General features: G+C 35.2%; 1 protein-coding gene across 3 annotated transcripts in view; it reads right to left on the bottom strand.

Moving 5' to 3' along the window:
• Window positions 1–18,580, bottom strand: part of HFM1 (helicase for meiosis 1) — a 164,493-nt gene that overhangs the window by 120,979 nt on the left and 24,934 nt on the right. For all 3 annotated transcript variants that reach the window (XM_058303180.1, XM_058303181.1, XM_058303182.1), the window contains exons 6-12: window positions 8,300–8,370; window positions 7,708–7,840; window positions 6,899–7,050; window positions 6,246–6,323; window positions 5,871–6,029; window positions 2,754–2,954; window positions 2,584–2,672 (exon numbers count right to left, since the gene is read on the bottom strand). In XM_058303180.1, the coding sequence (XP_058159163.1) occupies window positions 2,584–2,672; window positions 2,754–2,954; window positions 5,871–6,029; window positions 6,246–6,323; window positions 6,899–7,050; window positions 7,708–7,840; window positions 8,300–8,370 (883 nt within the window). The remainder of the gene's footprint in view (window positions 1–2,583; window positions 2,673–2,753; window positions 2,955–5,870; window positions 6,030–6,245; window positions 6,324–6,898; window positions 7,051–7,707; window positions 7,841–8,299; window positions 8,371–18,580) is intronic.

Genomic DNA, 18,580 nt, shown 5'->3' with positions numbered 1-18,580 from the left:
GTTGAGGAGATTTCCAAGCTAAGTGTGAAAGGTACAGCCTGGTTTTTCCTTGCAGATACTATTAAAATGCAAGAGGAAAGGGATAAGCTGAAAACTGAACTCTTAAGGACAAAGTAACCAGAAATTGATGGTTTGGAAAATTCTACGCCTATCCAGATAGTATGCTCTGAGACTAAGGCCAGAAACGGCTTTATCGGGGAAATCCCTAAGCTTTTGGAAAGCGAGTCCCCAGAGAAGAGTGTTCCATGTGAGGGTTTAAGTGAACTTGGAACCAGTCAGCCAGTTCAGGGGAAGTAAGCACTGGAAATGCAGTTATTTAGGAAGGATCCATGAAAAGTCCTTTTGTCTGATGGTTTGGACCCCTGGGAACTACAAGCAAAGTCAACAACTTTTTTGCAAAATTTGTTTGAGTGGAACCACTGCCAGTCTGAACTGAAAGGAACAGAGAAGGAACAAACTGAAGGGTAAAACCATGGAAGCTGAAGTCTGAACCAAAGAGATCTCCTTTGGACAAAACAAAAGGCCCACTCATATATATGGAAAGGGTAGGTCCATCCTGTGCCTAGAAAGGGCAGGACATCTGGCTACCACTCAATGTTCAGGGATGATGGGGCCTGTGCCCTGACATTTGTGAAGAGGCTGACTGCTACCCCAGTGCTTAGAAAGGGTGGGGCCTATATCCCAGGGTTTGTGGAGAGCCTGACCACCACCTCAATGCTCAGAGAGGATGGGGCCTATGCCCCATGATTTGCAGAAGCCTGGCCACCTTCCTAGTACTCGGATAGGGTGGAGCCTGTACTTGGGTTTTGCAGAGAGCCTGGCAACCATCCTGATTCTCAGCGAGGGTGGAGCCTTCACCCCAGTATTCATGACGAGCATGGCCATTGTGCAAGCACTTGGAAGAGATGGGGATGCTTCTCAACCAGGCCCAGAAAATGAAACATGGATCTATGGATGACTTCCAGACTTTCAAATCCAATGGAGTTTCCCTATTGGGTTTTAGAATTCTTTGGGACCCTGACTCCTCTGTTTTCCTTCCAATTTCTCCCTATTGAAATGGAAATGTCTATCCTATGCCTGTCTCTTCATTATACATTGGAAACAGATAACTTGTTTTCTACGTTTCAGAGGTCCATAGAGGGAAACTGTGCACTGGGTCAGACCACACCCATAACTGATTTTGATGTGACTCTGAATAGAGCATGTTACTGAAATGGATAAACAAAATGTGATATATGATAAAATAGAACATTATTTGGCCCTAAAAAGAATGAAGAGCTGATTAATTGCTACAACAAAGATGAACACAGAAAACCTCATGTTGAACAAAATAAGTTAGACACAAAAAGGACAGACACTGTTGATTCTACTTACATGAAATAACTAGAATAGGCAAATTCATAGAGACAGAAAGTAGAGTACAGATTACATTACAGATAATTAGAGTACAGATTACCAGAGGCTTGGGGGAGGGAGAATGGAGATTTAATGCATAATGTATGCAGGAAACGTTTTGATGGAAAAGGTAGAACAATATTGTCTGACTAATCCCATTGTATTGTGTGCTTGGGATGGGATGGGAAATTTTATGTTGTATATCTGTTTTCCCATTTTAAAAAAAGAGATACAGAGAGACCAAGGAGAAAATGACAAAGGTAATACATTAACCTAGACTGGATCTAACAATGGAGGAGAAAATGCCCAAAAGGACACTATTGGGACAAGTGGAAAAATGGAATATAGACTATATGACGTATAGCAATATTAAATTTTCTAACTTGATAATTGCATTTGATGAGATTAAATAAGTGAATGTTCTTTCTTTTAGGAAATATAAATGGTAGTATTTAGTGTTAAAGAAGCCTAATGTATGCAACCTATGTGCAAATGTTTAGAAACAGAAGATAGACAGAATAGAAAGAACAAAAGACAGATGACAATAAAAATATACTTGCATAGATACATAGAAAGATCTAACATACGTAGCAAAATGCTAAAAGTTGGAAAATCTAGGTATCTGGTTAGGGAGCATACTGGAGTTCTTTGCATTGGGTTTGGATTATTTTGAAACTGTCCTATAAATCTGAAATGATTTCAAAATAAAAAGCTTTTTAAAAAAGAATTTGGTAGCAGAGGTAAAAAGGAGACTGAGAATGAGTAGCCAGCAAAGTAGGAAAAAAATTGGTAGAGGATGATCATTGAAGCAAAGAGTTCAAATTTTTAAATAAAGTGGGAGTGGTCATCAAATGTGTTAGAATTTCTTGAAAGGATCAATTAGGAAGAACAGCTTTAGTGAAAGATACAATAGGTTTGAATTACAAGTAGGAAAAGAAAGACAGCGACACAGATAATCTTTCAAGAAATCTGATGATGAAATAAAGAAGGTAGACTCATAGCTGCACTGAAATTCACTATCTCTTTTAATCCTCAAATTTACTAATATCTATTTTACAGATAAACAAATTGAGGCTTGGAGAGTTTAAGTAACTTGTCCAAGGTTGAGGGACTAACCCAGTTTTCTCATCTCATCTAGGTGATCCCTAAAAGTCCTTCTAACTCCAAGAAAAAAGGGAAAAAACATACCTTTGTTTCTGTTCCACAGTCATAATAAATTTAGCATCTTTCACAAGAACAGAAGCAGCCTGCTGCACACCTCTCCTTGTTGAACAAAACTGAAAATGAATTAGTAATTTTTGTTTATTATGTTTAAGACTTAACATTACATAAAAAAATAAGCAACCAACAATCCATACCACAAGAGTAGGTTTCTGATCAGAGTATGTTTGTATAACACTGGCAATTTTATAATTCAGAGTTAAATCAAACTTAAATTCAGTTTGGTTATTACTGCAGGGAAATCCAAGGACCACTTTACGAAGTTTTACTGGTCTGTGACTCTCATCCATTTTCAGATATATTGCAGGTCTCTCACCATCTGAAAGCCATTCTGCAATCTTAAAATAAAAGAAACACGTAGATTAAAACTTTTTCAGGGAGCAAATGTAGCTCAAGTGGTTGAGCGCTTGCTTCCCATGTATAAGATCATACGTTTGATGTCTGGTACCTCTTAAAAACAAAGAAACAAACAAAAAACCCAACTTTCATTGGGGAGTGGATGTAGTTCAGTGGTTGAGTACCTATTTCCCATGTATAAGGTCCTAGGTTCAATCACCAATATTTCCTTTAGAAAAAAAAAAGTTCTATTACTAAAAAAACTCCATTATAGACCACCTTAAAATCAAGGTATAAGAATATTTAATCATTTAATCAAGTAATCTTTTTCAATATTACATATTTCATTGATACTATTCTATTAATATATTGATAAATACAATTGCTATAAATATTTCTAGATTATAGCTAATTTTCACCATGGTAAAATTCCAATTAGTTATTCTTATTGGATTTTTTTTTCCTTCTAAGAATCCAAGTAAATTAAAATTTATTTTAGCAGAGAAATTGAATTTCTAGCAGTGTAACTTCTTTGCTAAGTTTTAGGGCTATGCCTGAAAAACACTTCTTTTGTGTTGTTCTATATATTAGCTGAGCAAAATAAGTATTAGCTGAGCAAAGTAATATATTTGCAAAGTAATGGTTGGCTCAGGTTAGAAAGAGTTGATACTTTTTAAGCAAATAACTAATAAATGTTTAAGATTTGGCAGTACCAAAAGCACATTTCAGACTCAATGCTAGAGTCACCAGTTTATTTCTGGAGCTGTTGTGAGCAATCCTTATCTTCACATAGCCTGGCTGGCAATCAGGCCTCAGGTCCAGCTATGAAACTGACCACTGCATTAACAAGAAGAAGATACTGAGCTTCTTGTTGCATAGGAAGGAATATTAAAATATTTTCAAGGCTATCACGGATTGGGATAAGATCACACAAGAATTTACAATGTGAGAAATGCAGAAGGTCAGGAATGAAGATTTTAAAATAGATGAAGGGGAAGTGGATGTGGCTCAACTGATAGAGCATCTGTCTACCATATGGAGGGTCCAGGTTCTATACTCTGGGCCTCCTGACCTGTGTGGTAAGCTGCTCCACGCACAGTGCTGTTGCGCACAAGGAGTGCCATGCCATGCAGGAGCGCCCCCGCATAGGGGAGCCCCACACACAAGGAGTGCACCCCGCAAGGAGAGCCACCCTGCATGAAAAAAGCACAGCCCACCCAGGAGTGACACTGCACACACAGAGAGGTGACGCAGCAGGATGATGCAATAAAAAAGAGATGCAGTTTCCCAGTGCCACCTGATAATACAAGCAGATGCAGAAGGACATACAAGTGAATGGATAGAGAGCAGACAATGGGGAAGAAGGGGAGAGGAATACATAAAATAAATCTCCTAAAAAAATAAAATAGATGAAGATGAGCTGAAAAAAGAGACTGAGAAATATCGATCATAGAAGTAGTGATTATTAGAGGGAAAGAAAGGTTCAAAAATTAGAGGGAATTGATATATATAATAATTGCTTACAAATGAACAAGAAAAAAGTTTAGTATCCCAATGGGAGAAAAAGGTAAAACACATAACCTGGCAAGTAGCAATGAACTTAAATTAGTAGATAAATATATTCAAAATATTTACTTCAGTAGAAATCAGAAGTGCAAATTTTAAAAATAAGATACTATTTTAAACAATAAATTTGACAAATACTTTAAAATAATAAAGTTATAATTTTATTGTTTCATTATCCAGTGTTAGGATACAGAGAAATGGCTACTGGGAGAAATATAAATTAATTTACATTTATTGAAGGCTGTGTGTTTTTAGTTTTATGCATTCTTTGGCTCAGTTATTTTATTCTAGAAGTTCCTTGTAAAGAAATAATCATGGCTGTTTCCAAAGATACATTAATATCAGCACCTTTTATACTTGCAAAATATGGAAATAACTTAATCTTCCATCAATAGGTAGCTAAATCATGATAAAATCATAAAATAGTATTGAAGAAGATTATTTAATGACATGAAAACATTTCTAAGTGAAATAAAGGAGTATGAATATTATGATACCCTGTGTATATCTGGAAGGACAAATACCGGGTTTTGCTTTATTGTTTGTTTATACATTAAAATTTTCTATATTATTCTTGTGTATATGAAAAAAAAAGTTGTCATTTTAAAAATAAGGAAATGATTAATTATGCCAAATTAAAGATAAAGACAAAATTTTCTATTCAATTAGATAATATGGCCACCATTTAAAAAATCAATTTCTAAACAGTAGCAGGGGTAAAAAGCCATATTATAGATTAAGTAAGTAGGGGTAATAAAGCAGAGTGAGACTATACGGAGTTTCAAGAATTTTGCTTAAAAACTGAAGGAAAAAAGTAGGATACAGATTCACTAAAGAAAGTATAATACTGTACACTTATTTCTTTTCATGTTTGCATCCCACACTAACCATGAAATCCTCCTCATGGCAGGGTCTATATGTTTTCATCTTTGCATCTATCATTAGTGCTGACCACAATAACAGGCACACAGAATTGGGAGGTGGGTTTTAATGATCTAAGCATTATTCCCCACCGTACTTTAATACACAAATAGAGTCAGCCTAGTACAATGACCATAACCTGCTATCACTCAGATTATTATGAGGTGCCTGAAACCTTTGAAACTAAGACATCTAGATACTAGCAAACAACAGATTTCCACCAAGAATATGTTTGCCTAAACTGAACTGACCAAATTTTATAGTCTTAATGCTGCCATATCTATGAGATCTTGCCATAATTTTCTACAACATAATATTCTATTAAATTGATTTACTGACTAACAAAAAAAATCCCATTTTTCCGCAAGAACAAAATGACTAAATATTTCTCAAGTCATTAAAAAACCTGATAGATTAAAATTCCAACTTACATCCTCAGCATTTGGAATTGTTGCAGATACAGCTACAAATCTCATTGGAATAATAGTGCTGGTATTTCCTAAAGTCTGAGATAAAGACTTAACAGTTTTCATTCTGCTAACTACAACTTCAAGAGTTGGACCACGATTTTCATCTTTTACAATATGTACCTAATCAAGAAATCAAGAAACAATCATTAGTTATAAAACTAAAAATCAATTTAATCAATTAAAATGTATAATAATATTAACATTCTTCCTTGAGAAAATGAGTATTTTCTACATGAAGGGATAAAACAAAGTTTTGCTAAAAATGTCTTGTTTCTTTGGATCCATTCTAATCATCTTTTTATGTTTATCTCTGAAAGTAAAAAATGTATTCACTACCTCATCAATGAGAAATAATCGAACCAGTTGAACCAAAGAGTTGTCTCTCCATTTTCTAGTCATGCTATCCCATTTTTCCTAGAGAAAAAATGGAAGTGCTTTAATGTGAAAGGAATTATAATAACTATTATTAAGATATTAAAGTTTTTAAAATGGGATGTCACGAATGATAAGTAGTGTTTTCTTTGACATCTTGAAAGTATCCTGGGAAAGATTTAAAGATTAAAAAATATTTAAAGGATTTTGAGTTGTTAAAGTTGTTAAAAAAGAAACTACAATTTTTAAAAAGATTAACCACAAAATATTCATAGTCCCAGTTTTATTACTTATTTTAAAAGTCTTCTAAGTTCTTTCTAAGCCCCACTAAGATATTTTCTCTACAATATACTTAGATAAAAATATACAAGCAACAAATTCATTATAAATTATATACAATACAAATTACCTATTCATACTTTGTCCAATTTTTCTACTTGGTCATTTGTCTTTTACTTATGGATTTCTTTGTACACACTCAATACGAGTCCTTTTTCCACTTGTTTACACTGCAAGTATCTTAATCTAGTTTGTATTTATTTTAACTTTTTAGCCCTGCTGAGGAATTAATATCTACTATCAAACCAAATAAATAATAAATTATAAATAACACCTACTGGAGTTGTCATAATAATATGGGCATGCTGAATCTCAAATAGGTCATCCACTACTGTATCCCCAGTGAGTTCTTTACAAATCAGTCCTATTGGTCCAAATTTTTCTTTCCAGTCATCAAAACGCTGACTACACAATGCTTTTATTGGTGCCACTAAAACAAGATAAAATATTTATTTTGAATGTCAGAGCAATTTTTAAATTGTTTTCACAAACTTCGGTTAATAAAGTTAGGATAAAAAATACACATCTACGTTCTACCTAATACTGATAAATTAAAATTTAACAATATAAGCATGCTATTTAAAGACAAAAAGATAATGACCAAAAGAACCAAAAATAGAGGTGATTGCCTCTGGGAAGTATGACTAGGGGTGGGGAGAGGTAGGGCAGGAGATTATTGCTTTTCGTTATAAGCCCTTTTATAATATTTGATTTTTTAGCCACACATATATATTATTTTAAGGAAATTTTTAAAAATTATACACCTGAGAAAGGAGTACATAGGTTCCTGTGAAAATCTGTAGGATTATAAAATGTTCGATTTTATTTGTTCATTTTGACTGTCCTTCAGAAAATAAGCACGTAAGGTTCAAATTCTCAACTCACACATTATTTTTTAAATTATAACTCTGAGAAAGTGAGTTTTTAAATTTAACATAATGGACAAAACCAATATGTCTTCAGTAAAATCATAGGGAAAACCAAGTAAGAGTTCCTACAGCCTGCCCTTGAATTTACTTCTTAGTTTGATTAACTGGTTTTTCATTTTTATAAGTAATCATCACTTTCATAATCTATAAATACTTACTGTAAACAATTTTAATGTTCAGCCATGGCAATGGCACTTCCATTAACAATCTTGTTATAGCCAGTTCAAACACTACAGTTTTCCCAGAACCAGTTGGAGCACATATCACAAAATTCCTATCTGTGTAAAGAAGCTAGAAAAACACATTTAATAAATCATGTAATATACAGAATTTTTCATACACATTCTCAATGTTAGGAAATATGCCTTAGAAGGTCTCTAAAGGATAACAGTTCAAACAGTTTACCTCCAAAATTATTAAAATTTTAACCTTGTCCCAGACCTCCACCCCCAAAATATACTATTACTACTTCATTATCCTATTTTATTTGTCAAAGTGATAAGCTAGATTTACCAGAAAATACCCTCATTTAGCTTCTAGAGAAGTTCTTATAAACTAATAAATACAAACCAATACTCCTATGAAAATCATATGCATTCATTCAACAAACATTTTTTGAGTTCCTGTAATGAACCAGTAGCCAAGTGTGGCAATAGTGATATGAAGATGAATATCTAGTCCCTGCTCTTAGTGAGCACACAATTTAGTAAGAAGATTCAGATAAATAAGTAATTATAATAAAATACTTACATCATCAAAGGCCTTGGACTGAATGTAGTTGAAATATGGGAATTCTTTAAAAATACTTCTAAATTTTGCAGCTTAGAATAACATTAAGGAGTCAAATATTTCAAAATTTTAAAAATTGGTTACTTTTAATTTAAAAATTCATTAGACTTAACATTGACTTTGATAATATTTAATGATGAGACTTTAAAGATATTTTGACATATTAGGAAAAGAATTAAGCCTCCCATTACATTTCATATTCTAAAAAGAACTTGTCAAGTACCTGTGGGAAAATAAGAGGTTATATAAGGGTTATAATTTGAGAATTAGATATGATAGAAGAAATGCAAGTATATAAAGGCATGTATATCAGACCCAAGCTTTTAGTTTATCTTACCCAGAATAGAGCTTTATCTTATTTACCTTAATGAGGCCATTTGGTTTTTTCTTTCCTTTAACATCCCAAATTTCACTTTTTTAACTGTTTATTCTGCTTCATTAGCTGACCTGTGTTTATGGTCACCTAACCTTGAATCCTTTTGTTTTTGATAATTTGGTTGTGTTAGTGGTAAATTTAATTGGAATTATCAGCATTTTGGCTCAACAGAAATGACTAAAAATATCCTTCTTCTATTAGAAAGTTCAAAAATATTAATAGTATGAAGAATAAACTGTCCCCTCTACAAGGTGAGAGTTTATTGCCAGATTGGGAGATATTTATACTTACATGGTATTCTTCTTAATCTGAATCACAATTTTTGACTACATTTATTAAACACTATATGCAGACTACATTACAAGAAATAGAAAGCTGCTAGAAGCTAGAAATAAAGAAGAAAATTAGTTTCTACAATTGAAGTTATTATTTCTATTAGGAGAGATAAGGCAGATGATAATTAGCACATTTGAGAACACAAATACACAATTATTTAAGAAATTATATTTATATGAATATATACAAGAACTGATTGATTGCTGTAGTGATCCTATTAAACCTTAAATCGAATCTTATTACTTCTTTGCTCAACTCACCCCCTTATTCTCAAAGGATATGACTAAAAGGCCCTACATGATTTTGCACCTACTTTATCTTTCTGACCTCGTGTCCTACTACCCTTCCCCGACTCAATCTCCTCTAGCTATATTGGACTCTGCTGTTCCTTAAAAACATGGCCATGTTTCTGCCACAAGGCCTTCCCTCCTCTGCCTAGACTGTTCTTCCCTTTATATTTCCTTAGTTCTTTCAAAACCTCCTTCAATTGCTTAAATCTCACCATTTCAACAAAGCCTACCCTAATCACTCTATATAATTCTTCAACATGAACCCCTAATCCCAATATTACCAATCAAATCCCATTTACCCTGCTCTATTATTTTTCTTTTTCTATAGTACTCACCATCTTCTAAAATACTAACTCTTGTGCACTGTAGGACTTTGTCAAGAAAGGGGAAAAACAACCAACTATGGGAGAAAATATTTGGAAACCACATATGTGAAAAGGCTTTACTATCCAGAATATATGAAGAAATCCTACAATTTAATAAAAAAAAGACAACCCAATTTAAAAATGGGCAAAAGATTTGAATAGACATTTCTCCAAAGAGGAACTACAAATGACAAAAAAGCACATGAAAAGATGTCCAAAATCCCTGCTATTAGGGAAATGCAAATCAAAACCACAATGAGATATAATTTCATGCCTACTAGAATGGCCACTCTTTCAAAAAAAACAGAAAGCTACAAGTTTTGAAGAGGATGTGGAGAAATAGGAACATTCATTCATTGCTGGTGGGAATGTAAAATGGTACAGCCACTAAGAAGGAAAGCTTAGTGTTTCCTCAGGAAGCTAAATATAGAATTACCATATGATCTAGTAATCTCACTACTAGGTATATACCCAGAAGACTGAAAGCAGAGACACGAACATATATTTGCATATCAATGTTCATAGTGGCATTTTTCAGAACTGTCAAAAGATGGAAGCAACCCAAGTGTCCATAAATTGAAGAATGGATAAACGAAATGCGGTATATACATATGATGGAATATTATTCAGCTGTAAAATAGAATGAAGTCCTGATGCACGAAACAACATGAATGAGCCTTGAGGACATTATGTTAAGAGAAATAAGTCAGATACAAAAGGACAAATATTGTATTTCACTGTTATAATTACAATAAGCAAACTCATAGAGTTAGAATCTAGAACACAGGTAACCAGGAGATAGAATGGAGTTAAAGAATGGGGAGTTGACACTTAACTTGTACAGATTTTCTATTTAGGCTAATGGTAAAGATTTGGAAATGGATGGTGGTGACAGTAGCACATTATTGCAAGTGTAATCAATAAGCTATATAAGTGAATGTGATTAAAAGAGGAAACTTAAGGCTGTATATATTACCAGAATAAAAACTAAAAGATAAAACATGACTGTACAATACAATGAACCCTACTGTATACTATGGACTATAGTTAATAGTACAAGTATAAGAAAGTTCTTTCATAAATTATAGCAAGTAAATGTACAATACTAATACAAGGTGGTAATTAACAGGATGGTATATGGGGAAAAATATACCTAATGTAAATAATGGGCAATAAAGAGAACTATTTTAATAATATTTCATCAATTGTAACAAAGGTAGTTACTGTTAAAAAACAGTACAATTTTTTTTTAACTGCTATCATCAGTAGTAACAAATGTTTCACACAATGCCAGAAGTTGGCAGTGGGGTGGTGTATGTAAATCCTGTATTTTGTGCATGATTGTTTCATAAACTCTCAACTTTTAGAACAAGACAGAAAAAAATACTATACAACATTTATTTACTACTACAATTGTTCATATCTGTTCTTTCCCCTAACACCAACCCAAGAATGTTAGCCAAGGATTCATTATCTGCTTTCTTTACTGAACAATATCCAAAATACTTAAAACAGTTCCTGACACATAGTAATCATTCCGTTAAAAAACAAGTTTGCATTTATTACATCAAGCAGGTAATTTGAAAATCATTTTACTTTCAGTTGTGCAGGATCAGAATATCTGTGCCAAAACAGAAAAGCAATTTTGAGTTTGTCAATCCATCAGCTTTTGAAAGTCTTATACTTCCTTCAAAATATGTCTCTTCCTGTAAAATATTTATTTGTAACAAGCCTGCAAGTGAGCCATCATGCTGGGTTTTCTCTCATTAAGTAGGTCCAAATCAATTTACATTCACAAAAATGAATCTTTGATATAGAGTAGATAAAGAATCAGTTTTCTTGCTCATGAGAAAACTTGACTGCTAACATCATTTATTATCACTTTCAACACCTGATATCAAATATTTCCTCTCATTCCACAAAGTCTCAGCAGTGTCACTGCAATTACATATTATAACAAGAGGAAAATGTCTGCAGAACTGAAAATGACAAGAAAACAGTGGCAGGGTCAATCTGACAAAGCTTCTATTGTCCTGAGGATTCAAGTATAGTAAAATATTGGCAAAGAATCAGAAAATAAGTATGTCCAAATAATTGAATAGCATTCAGTCTTCCAGTTTAAATACATATTGGACACAATAAAGTGTAACAGTTTAGGAAGTTTGAACATAAATCAATGGATGCAAGTTTAGGCGGTAATCTTTTTTTTTTTAAGATTTACTTATTTCTCTCCCTTCCCCTGCCCTTCCCCCCACCCTGCTGATTTGCACTCTGTGTCCATTCACTGTGTGATCTTTTGTATCTATTTCTCTTCTTGTCATCTCTTCTCATTTTTTCTCCTCTAGGATTCACCAGGATTCAATCCTGGGGACCTCTGATGTGGAGAAAGAATCCCTGTCAGCTGTGCCACCTCATTTCCTGGTTTCTGCTATGCTTCACTCCCCTTCGTCTCTCTTTTTGTTGTCATCATCTCACTGTGTGACTCACTTGCGCAGGCACTGGCTTGCCGTGTGTGCACTCGGATCACTGCGTGGGCACTCGGTTTATCATGTGGGCTCACCCACACAGGCACTGGCTCACCATGCAGGCACTCAAGCGGGCCCTTGGCTCACCACGTGAGCACTTGGCTTGCCACACAGGTACTCGCATGGGCACTCAGCTCACCGCAAGGGCACTCGGCTACCGCGTGGGCACTCGGCTTGCTGCGCGGCCTCTCGGTTCACTGCACAGGCATTGACTTGCCACATAGGCATGCTCTCTCCTCTTCTTTTTCACCAGGAAGCCCCAGGGATCGAACTAGGGCCCTGCCACATCTGCTTCCCTTGGCAGCAGTCTTAACTAATGAACAAAACTAAACAACAAAACCATTTCAGTTGTGCTAAGACATGATGAAAATCTTCAAAAGGTAATCTGGGACTTCTCTCCCAGAAAAAAATCTAGTGGACAAACAAAAATGGCCTGAAAAAAATGCTTTAGGGTTTAGGATATCAGGGGAAGGCTGGACACCACCCAGAAGAGAGGAGGGCAAATAAAAGAATCTCATTGGAAAGACCATGATTGAAGCTGCAGATGCAGCCACTGGTACCCTTCCCCCACCCTATGAGCAGAGACAATTTAAAATTCTCCAGCTTTGGGCCAGTGGCTTTGACAGAAGAGGCCACAGGGATTCACTGGAAATGGGAAAGAAAGGGATACAGTCTGTAGCTGATTCAGCTTTTGGCTAATAAATTTGGACTGCTGTGTCCCACAAGCAGTTCCACCCCAGGTGGGGCTAAGCCACTGTTTGCCTTAGGAAGATGAATTTAAAATATTCACAAATAAACAGAAACTAAGAGAATTCATAAAAAAGGACTAAAGGATCAGATCTTTTCAATCACCCTCCCTACTGACCAGGACTGGCTGTTGAGGACACAGAGGAAAGTGGAATTATTTCCTAGGTGGGTAAAGGGAGGGGGATGCCAGTAAAGGCTGGAGAAAATCCTCTAAGAAAGTTTGATTTGCAAGGCTCTGAACAGCCTTGAGGCAGAATCCTCTGTCACACTGTTGCCATCAGTGTTGTAGTGAACACATTCTGAACAGGCATTAAACTGAGAGGGCTGCCAAGAAGCACCATCAGCTGACAGACCAAGGAAGTGCTTGAGAGGAAACTAAAAGTAAATAAGTAAGAGAGGCTTTTTTGGACCTTTATAGCCTCCCTCCCCAAGGCCCTTGAGAGAGGTCTGCAACCCATTACTAGGTCCATGGCCCAGATTTGAGCAACTAAACAAAGACAATCCTAAAGACCTAGAACAGGTTAAACAAAGAATCAAAGAATTGCAGTAACACGCAGCCTCCCACCACTAAATCCCTATGCAAGAGAGAGAAACTGAGTGTCAGAATAAACTTACCATCATATTAGATGCCTAGACATCAGCAAAAAATTATAAGCCATACTAAGAAAATGGAAGAAATGGCCCAAGCAAAGGAGTATATCAAAGACCCAGATGAGACTCAGGATTATAACTAATAAATGCAGTTCATTAAAAATCTCCAAAAATCAAATGAATGACTTGAAAGACAATATGGCTAAAGAGAGGAAGGAAATAAAAAAGAAACTAAGTAAGCACAAAGAAGAATTTGAAAACCTGAATAGAAAAATAGCAGAGCTTATGGGAATGAAAGACACAACAAGTGAGGGAAAAAACATATTAGAGGCATACAGCAGCAGACTTGAAATGAGAGAAGAAAGAATAAGTGATGATGAAGACAGAACAGCTGAAATTGAAGAGACAGAAGAAAAGAAAGAGGAAGGATGAAAATATTGAGCAGGGGCTCAGGGAGTTGACTAGTAACATGAAGGGCAACAATATATATGTCATAGGAGTTCCAGAAACAGAAGAAAAGGGAAAAGGGCAGGAAGAATATTTAAGGAAAAAATGGCTGAAAATTTCCCTACTCTCATGAAAGAAATGAATTTGCATAGTCAAGAAGCATAATGTATCCCAATCAGAATAAATCCAAATAGACCTAATCCAAGATACATACTATTCAGAATGTCAAAGATAAAGAGAAAATTCTCATAGCAGCAAGAAAGAAGCAAACCATCACATACAAGGACACCCATTAGACTCAATGCAGGGAAACGGACTTGGACCGGTGGTTAGGGTGTCCGTCTACCACATAGGAGGTCCGCGGTTCAAACCCCGGGCCTCCTTGACCGTGTGGAGCTGGCCCATGCGCAGTGCTGATGCGTGCAAGGAGTGCCCTGCCACACAGGGGTGTCCCCCGTGTAGGGGAGCCCCACGCACAAGGAGTGCGCCCGTAAGGAGAGCCGCCCAGAGCGAAAGAAAGAGCAGCCTGCCCAGGAATGGTGCCGCCCACACTTCCATGATGCTGACAACAACAGAAGCAGACAAAGAAACAAGACGCAGCAAATAGACACAGAAAACAGACAACCGGGGGGGGGGGGGATAATAAAATAAAATAAATTTAAAAAATCTTTAAAAAAAAAAAAGACTCAGTGCAGATTTCTCATTAGAAACCATGGAGGTGAGAAAAGAGCAGTATGATATAATTAGGACAGAGTAAGAGAAAAATAACCAGCTGAGAATTCTTTATCTGGCAAAACTGTCCTTCAAATCTGAAGGTAAGTTTAAAATATTCACAAGTAAACAGAAACTAAGAGAGCATGTAAAAAAGAATCTACCATTTCTGGAAGGATTACAGGAGTCTTACATGCCCCCCTCCTCCCAAAAATAAAAGAGAGATTGGCTTAGAAGAGACAGTAGAAGACAAGAGAGCAGAAAGGATAATCATAAGAGCAAAAAGACGGATGAAAATAAGATATGACATATGAAACTCAAAGAATAAAATGGTGCAAATAAATAATGCATTTACAGTAATATCATTGAATGAGAATGAATTAAACTCCCCAATCAAAATATATAGCCTCGCAGAATGGATTTTTTAAAAATGAGCCATCCATATGCTGTCTATAAGAGATTTACTTTAGATCCAGGGATACAAACTGGCTGAAAATGAAAGACTGGAAAAAGATACTCCACACAAACAATAACCAAAAAGGAGCAGGGGTAGCTCTACTAATATTGGACAAAACAGACTTTAAAGGCAAAGAAGTTATAAATTAATACAGATTAATACAGAAAGCCATTATGTATTAATAAAAGGGACAATGCACTAGAAAGAAATAAACAGTCATAAATATCTATGCAACTAACCAGGGTGCCCCAAAGTACATGAAGCAAATCATGGCAAAACTGAAGGGAGAAATATAAATCTCTACACTAATCATTGGGAGACTTCATCACAACACTCACATCATTATATAGAACAACTAGACAGAAGATCAACAAGGAAACAGAGAAGTTGAACAATATGATAAACGAGCTAGACCTAACAGACATATATAGATATTGCATCCCAAATCAGTGGGCATACATTCTTCTCAAGTGCTCATGGATATATCTCCAGGACAGACCACATTTGGGGTCACAAGGCAGGTCTCAATAAATATAAAAAGACAAATTACACAAAGCACCATCTGAGATCATAATGGAATGAAACTGGAAATCAATAATAGACAGGAAAGGGAAATACTGCAAATGTGTGGAAGCTGAACAACAATCAGTGGGTCAAAAAAGAAACTGTAAGAGAAATTAGTAAATATATTGAGATGAATGAAAATGAGAAGACAACTTATCAAAACTTACAGGATACGGCAAAGGAGGTGCTAAGAGGGAAATTTATAGCCCTTAGTGCCTATACTTAAAAAAAGAAGAGATAAAGTCAAAAGAACTAATTGAACAACTGGAGAAACTAGAAGAAGACCAGCAAACCAACCCCAAAGCAAGCGGAAGAAAAAATAAATAAAGATTAGAGCAGAAATAAGTGAAACAGAACAACAACAAAAACCAATAGAGAAAATCAACCAAACCAAAAGCTGGTTCTTTGAAAAGATCAGTAAAATTGACAAATCACTAGCTAGACTAAGAAGAAAATAAGAAAGAAGATGCAAATAAATAAAACCAGAAATGAAAGGTGGGAAGTTATGAGTGACCTCTCCACTGTAATACAAAGGATCCTAAGAGGATTTTAAAAGAAACTGCATGCCAATCAACTATACACCTAAATGAAATGGACAAATTCCTAGAAATGCACAGACAACCTACACTGACTCTACAAGAAATATAAAAACTCAATAAACCAATCACATTTAAACAGATTAAATAAGTCATCAAAAATCTTCCAACAAAGAAAAGTCCAGGACCAGATGGCTTCACAGGTGAATTCTAATAAATATTTTGAGAAGAATTAACACTTACCCTGTTTAAACTCTTCTGATACTTTCAAAAGGAGGGAAAATTACCCAAAACATTCTATGAAGCTAATATCACCCCAATACCAAAGCCAGATAGAGACAATACAAGAAAATTACAGACCAATTTAATGAACACAGATGCAAAAATTCTCAACAAAATACTTGCAAATATAACCAAACAGCATATCAAAAGAATTATACACCATGACCAAGTGGTATTTATTCCTCGTATGCAAGGGTGGTTCAACATAAGAAAATCAATTAATGTAATGCACCACAGCAACAAATTTAAGGGCAAAAAAACACATGATCACCTTGTTGGATGCAAAAAAGGCATTCAACAAAATCCAGCATCCTTTCTTGATAAAAACACTTTGAAAGATAGGAATAGAAGGAAAATTCCTCAATATGATAAAGGACATATATGAAAAACCCACAGCCAACATCATGCTCAATGGGGAAAGGTGCAAAGCTTTCCCTCTAAGATCAGGAACAAGACAAGGATGGCTACTGTCACCACTATTATTCAATATTGTGCTAGATGTTCTAACTAGAACAAGTAGACAAGAAAAAAAATTAAAGGCCTCCAAATAAGAAAAGTAAAACTATTTGTTGATAACATGATTCTATATTTAGAAAATTCAGAAATGTCTATGACAAAGTTCCTTGAGCTAATAAATGAGTTCAGCAAAGTGGCAGGATTAAAGATCAACACACAAAAATCAGTAATGTTTCTATACACTAGTACTGAACAATCTGAGGAGGAAATCAGGGAAAAATTTCATTTACAACAGCAACAAAAAGACTCAAATATTATAAATCAATTAAAACAAAGATGTACAGGACCTATATTCAGAAAACTACAAAACAATGCTAAAAGAAATCAATGAAAACCTAAACAAATGGAAAGACATTCTATGCTCATGGATTGGAAGACTAAATATTGTGAAAATGTCGATTCTACCCTGATTTATAGATTCAATGTAATTCTAATCAAAATTCCAACAGCCTACTTTAAATAAATAGAAAACGCAATTACCAAACTTATTTGGAAAGGAAAGGGCAACCTAAATGTCAAAAACATCCTAAAACAGAAGAGCGATATGGGAGGACTCTCACTGCCTGACCTTGAAACATTACAAAGCTACAGTGGCCGAAACACCATGGTATTGGCATAAAGATAGACATACTGAAAAGTGGAATAGAACTGAGAGTCCAGAAATAAACCCTCACCTCTACAGCCAACTGGTATTTGACAAACTTACCAAGTCCATTTTACCAGGATAAAATAAGTCTCTTCAACCAATGGTGCTGGGACAACTGGATATCCATAACCAAAAAATGAAAGAGGACTCCTACCTCACTCCCTATATAAGAATCAACTCAAAGTGGACCAAAGTCCTAAATATAAAAGCCAGGACCATAAAACTACTAGAAAAAAATGTTAAGGAAACATCTTCAAGACCCTGTGGTAGGAGGAGGTTTCTTGGATTTTACACCCAAAGCATGAGCAACAAAAGAAAAAATAGATAAATGGGACCACTCAAAATTAAACACTTTTGCACCTCACAGGACTTTGTCAAAAGGGTGAAAAGGCTGCTGACTCAATGGAAGAAAATATTTGGAAATCACAAATTCAATAAGGGCATATCCATAATATAGAAAGAAATTCTACAACTCAACAATGGCCCAAACAAAAAAATGGGCAAAAGATTTGAATAGATACTTGTCCAAAGAAGAAATACAAATGGTGAAAAAACACATGAAAAAATGTTCGACATCACTAGCAATTAGGGAGATGCAAATGAAAGCTACAATGAGATATCATTTCACATCTGTCAGAATGGTCACTATTAAACAGTTATACAAAACTTCAACGTTGACAAGGATGTGGAGAGACAGAAACACTTATTCGCTGTTGACGGGAATGTGGAATGGTTCAGGCACTGTGGAGCTATTTCTAAAGAAAGTGAATACAGATTTGCCACGTGACCTAGAAATATAACTACTAGGTATATACCCAGGAAAACTGAGAGCAGTGACATGAACAGACATCTG

The sequence above is a fragment of the Dasypus novemcinctus genome, chromosome 9 (assembly GCF_030445035.2).
Source record: "Dasypus novemcinctus isolate mDasNov1 chromosome 9, mDasNov1.1.hap2, whole genome shotgun sequence".
NCBI classification, from domain to species: Eukaryota; Metazoa; Chordata; class Mammalia; order Cingulata; family Dasypodidae; genus Dasypus; species Dasypus novemcinctus.
Note: the sequence above shows the minus strand (reverse complement) of the source record. Positions and strands in the feature narration are given on the sequence as shown.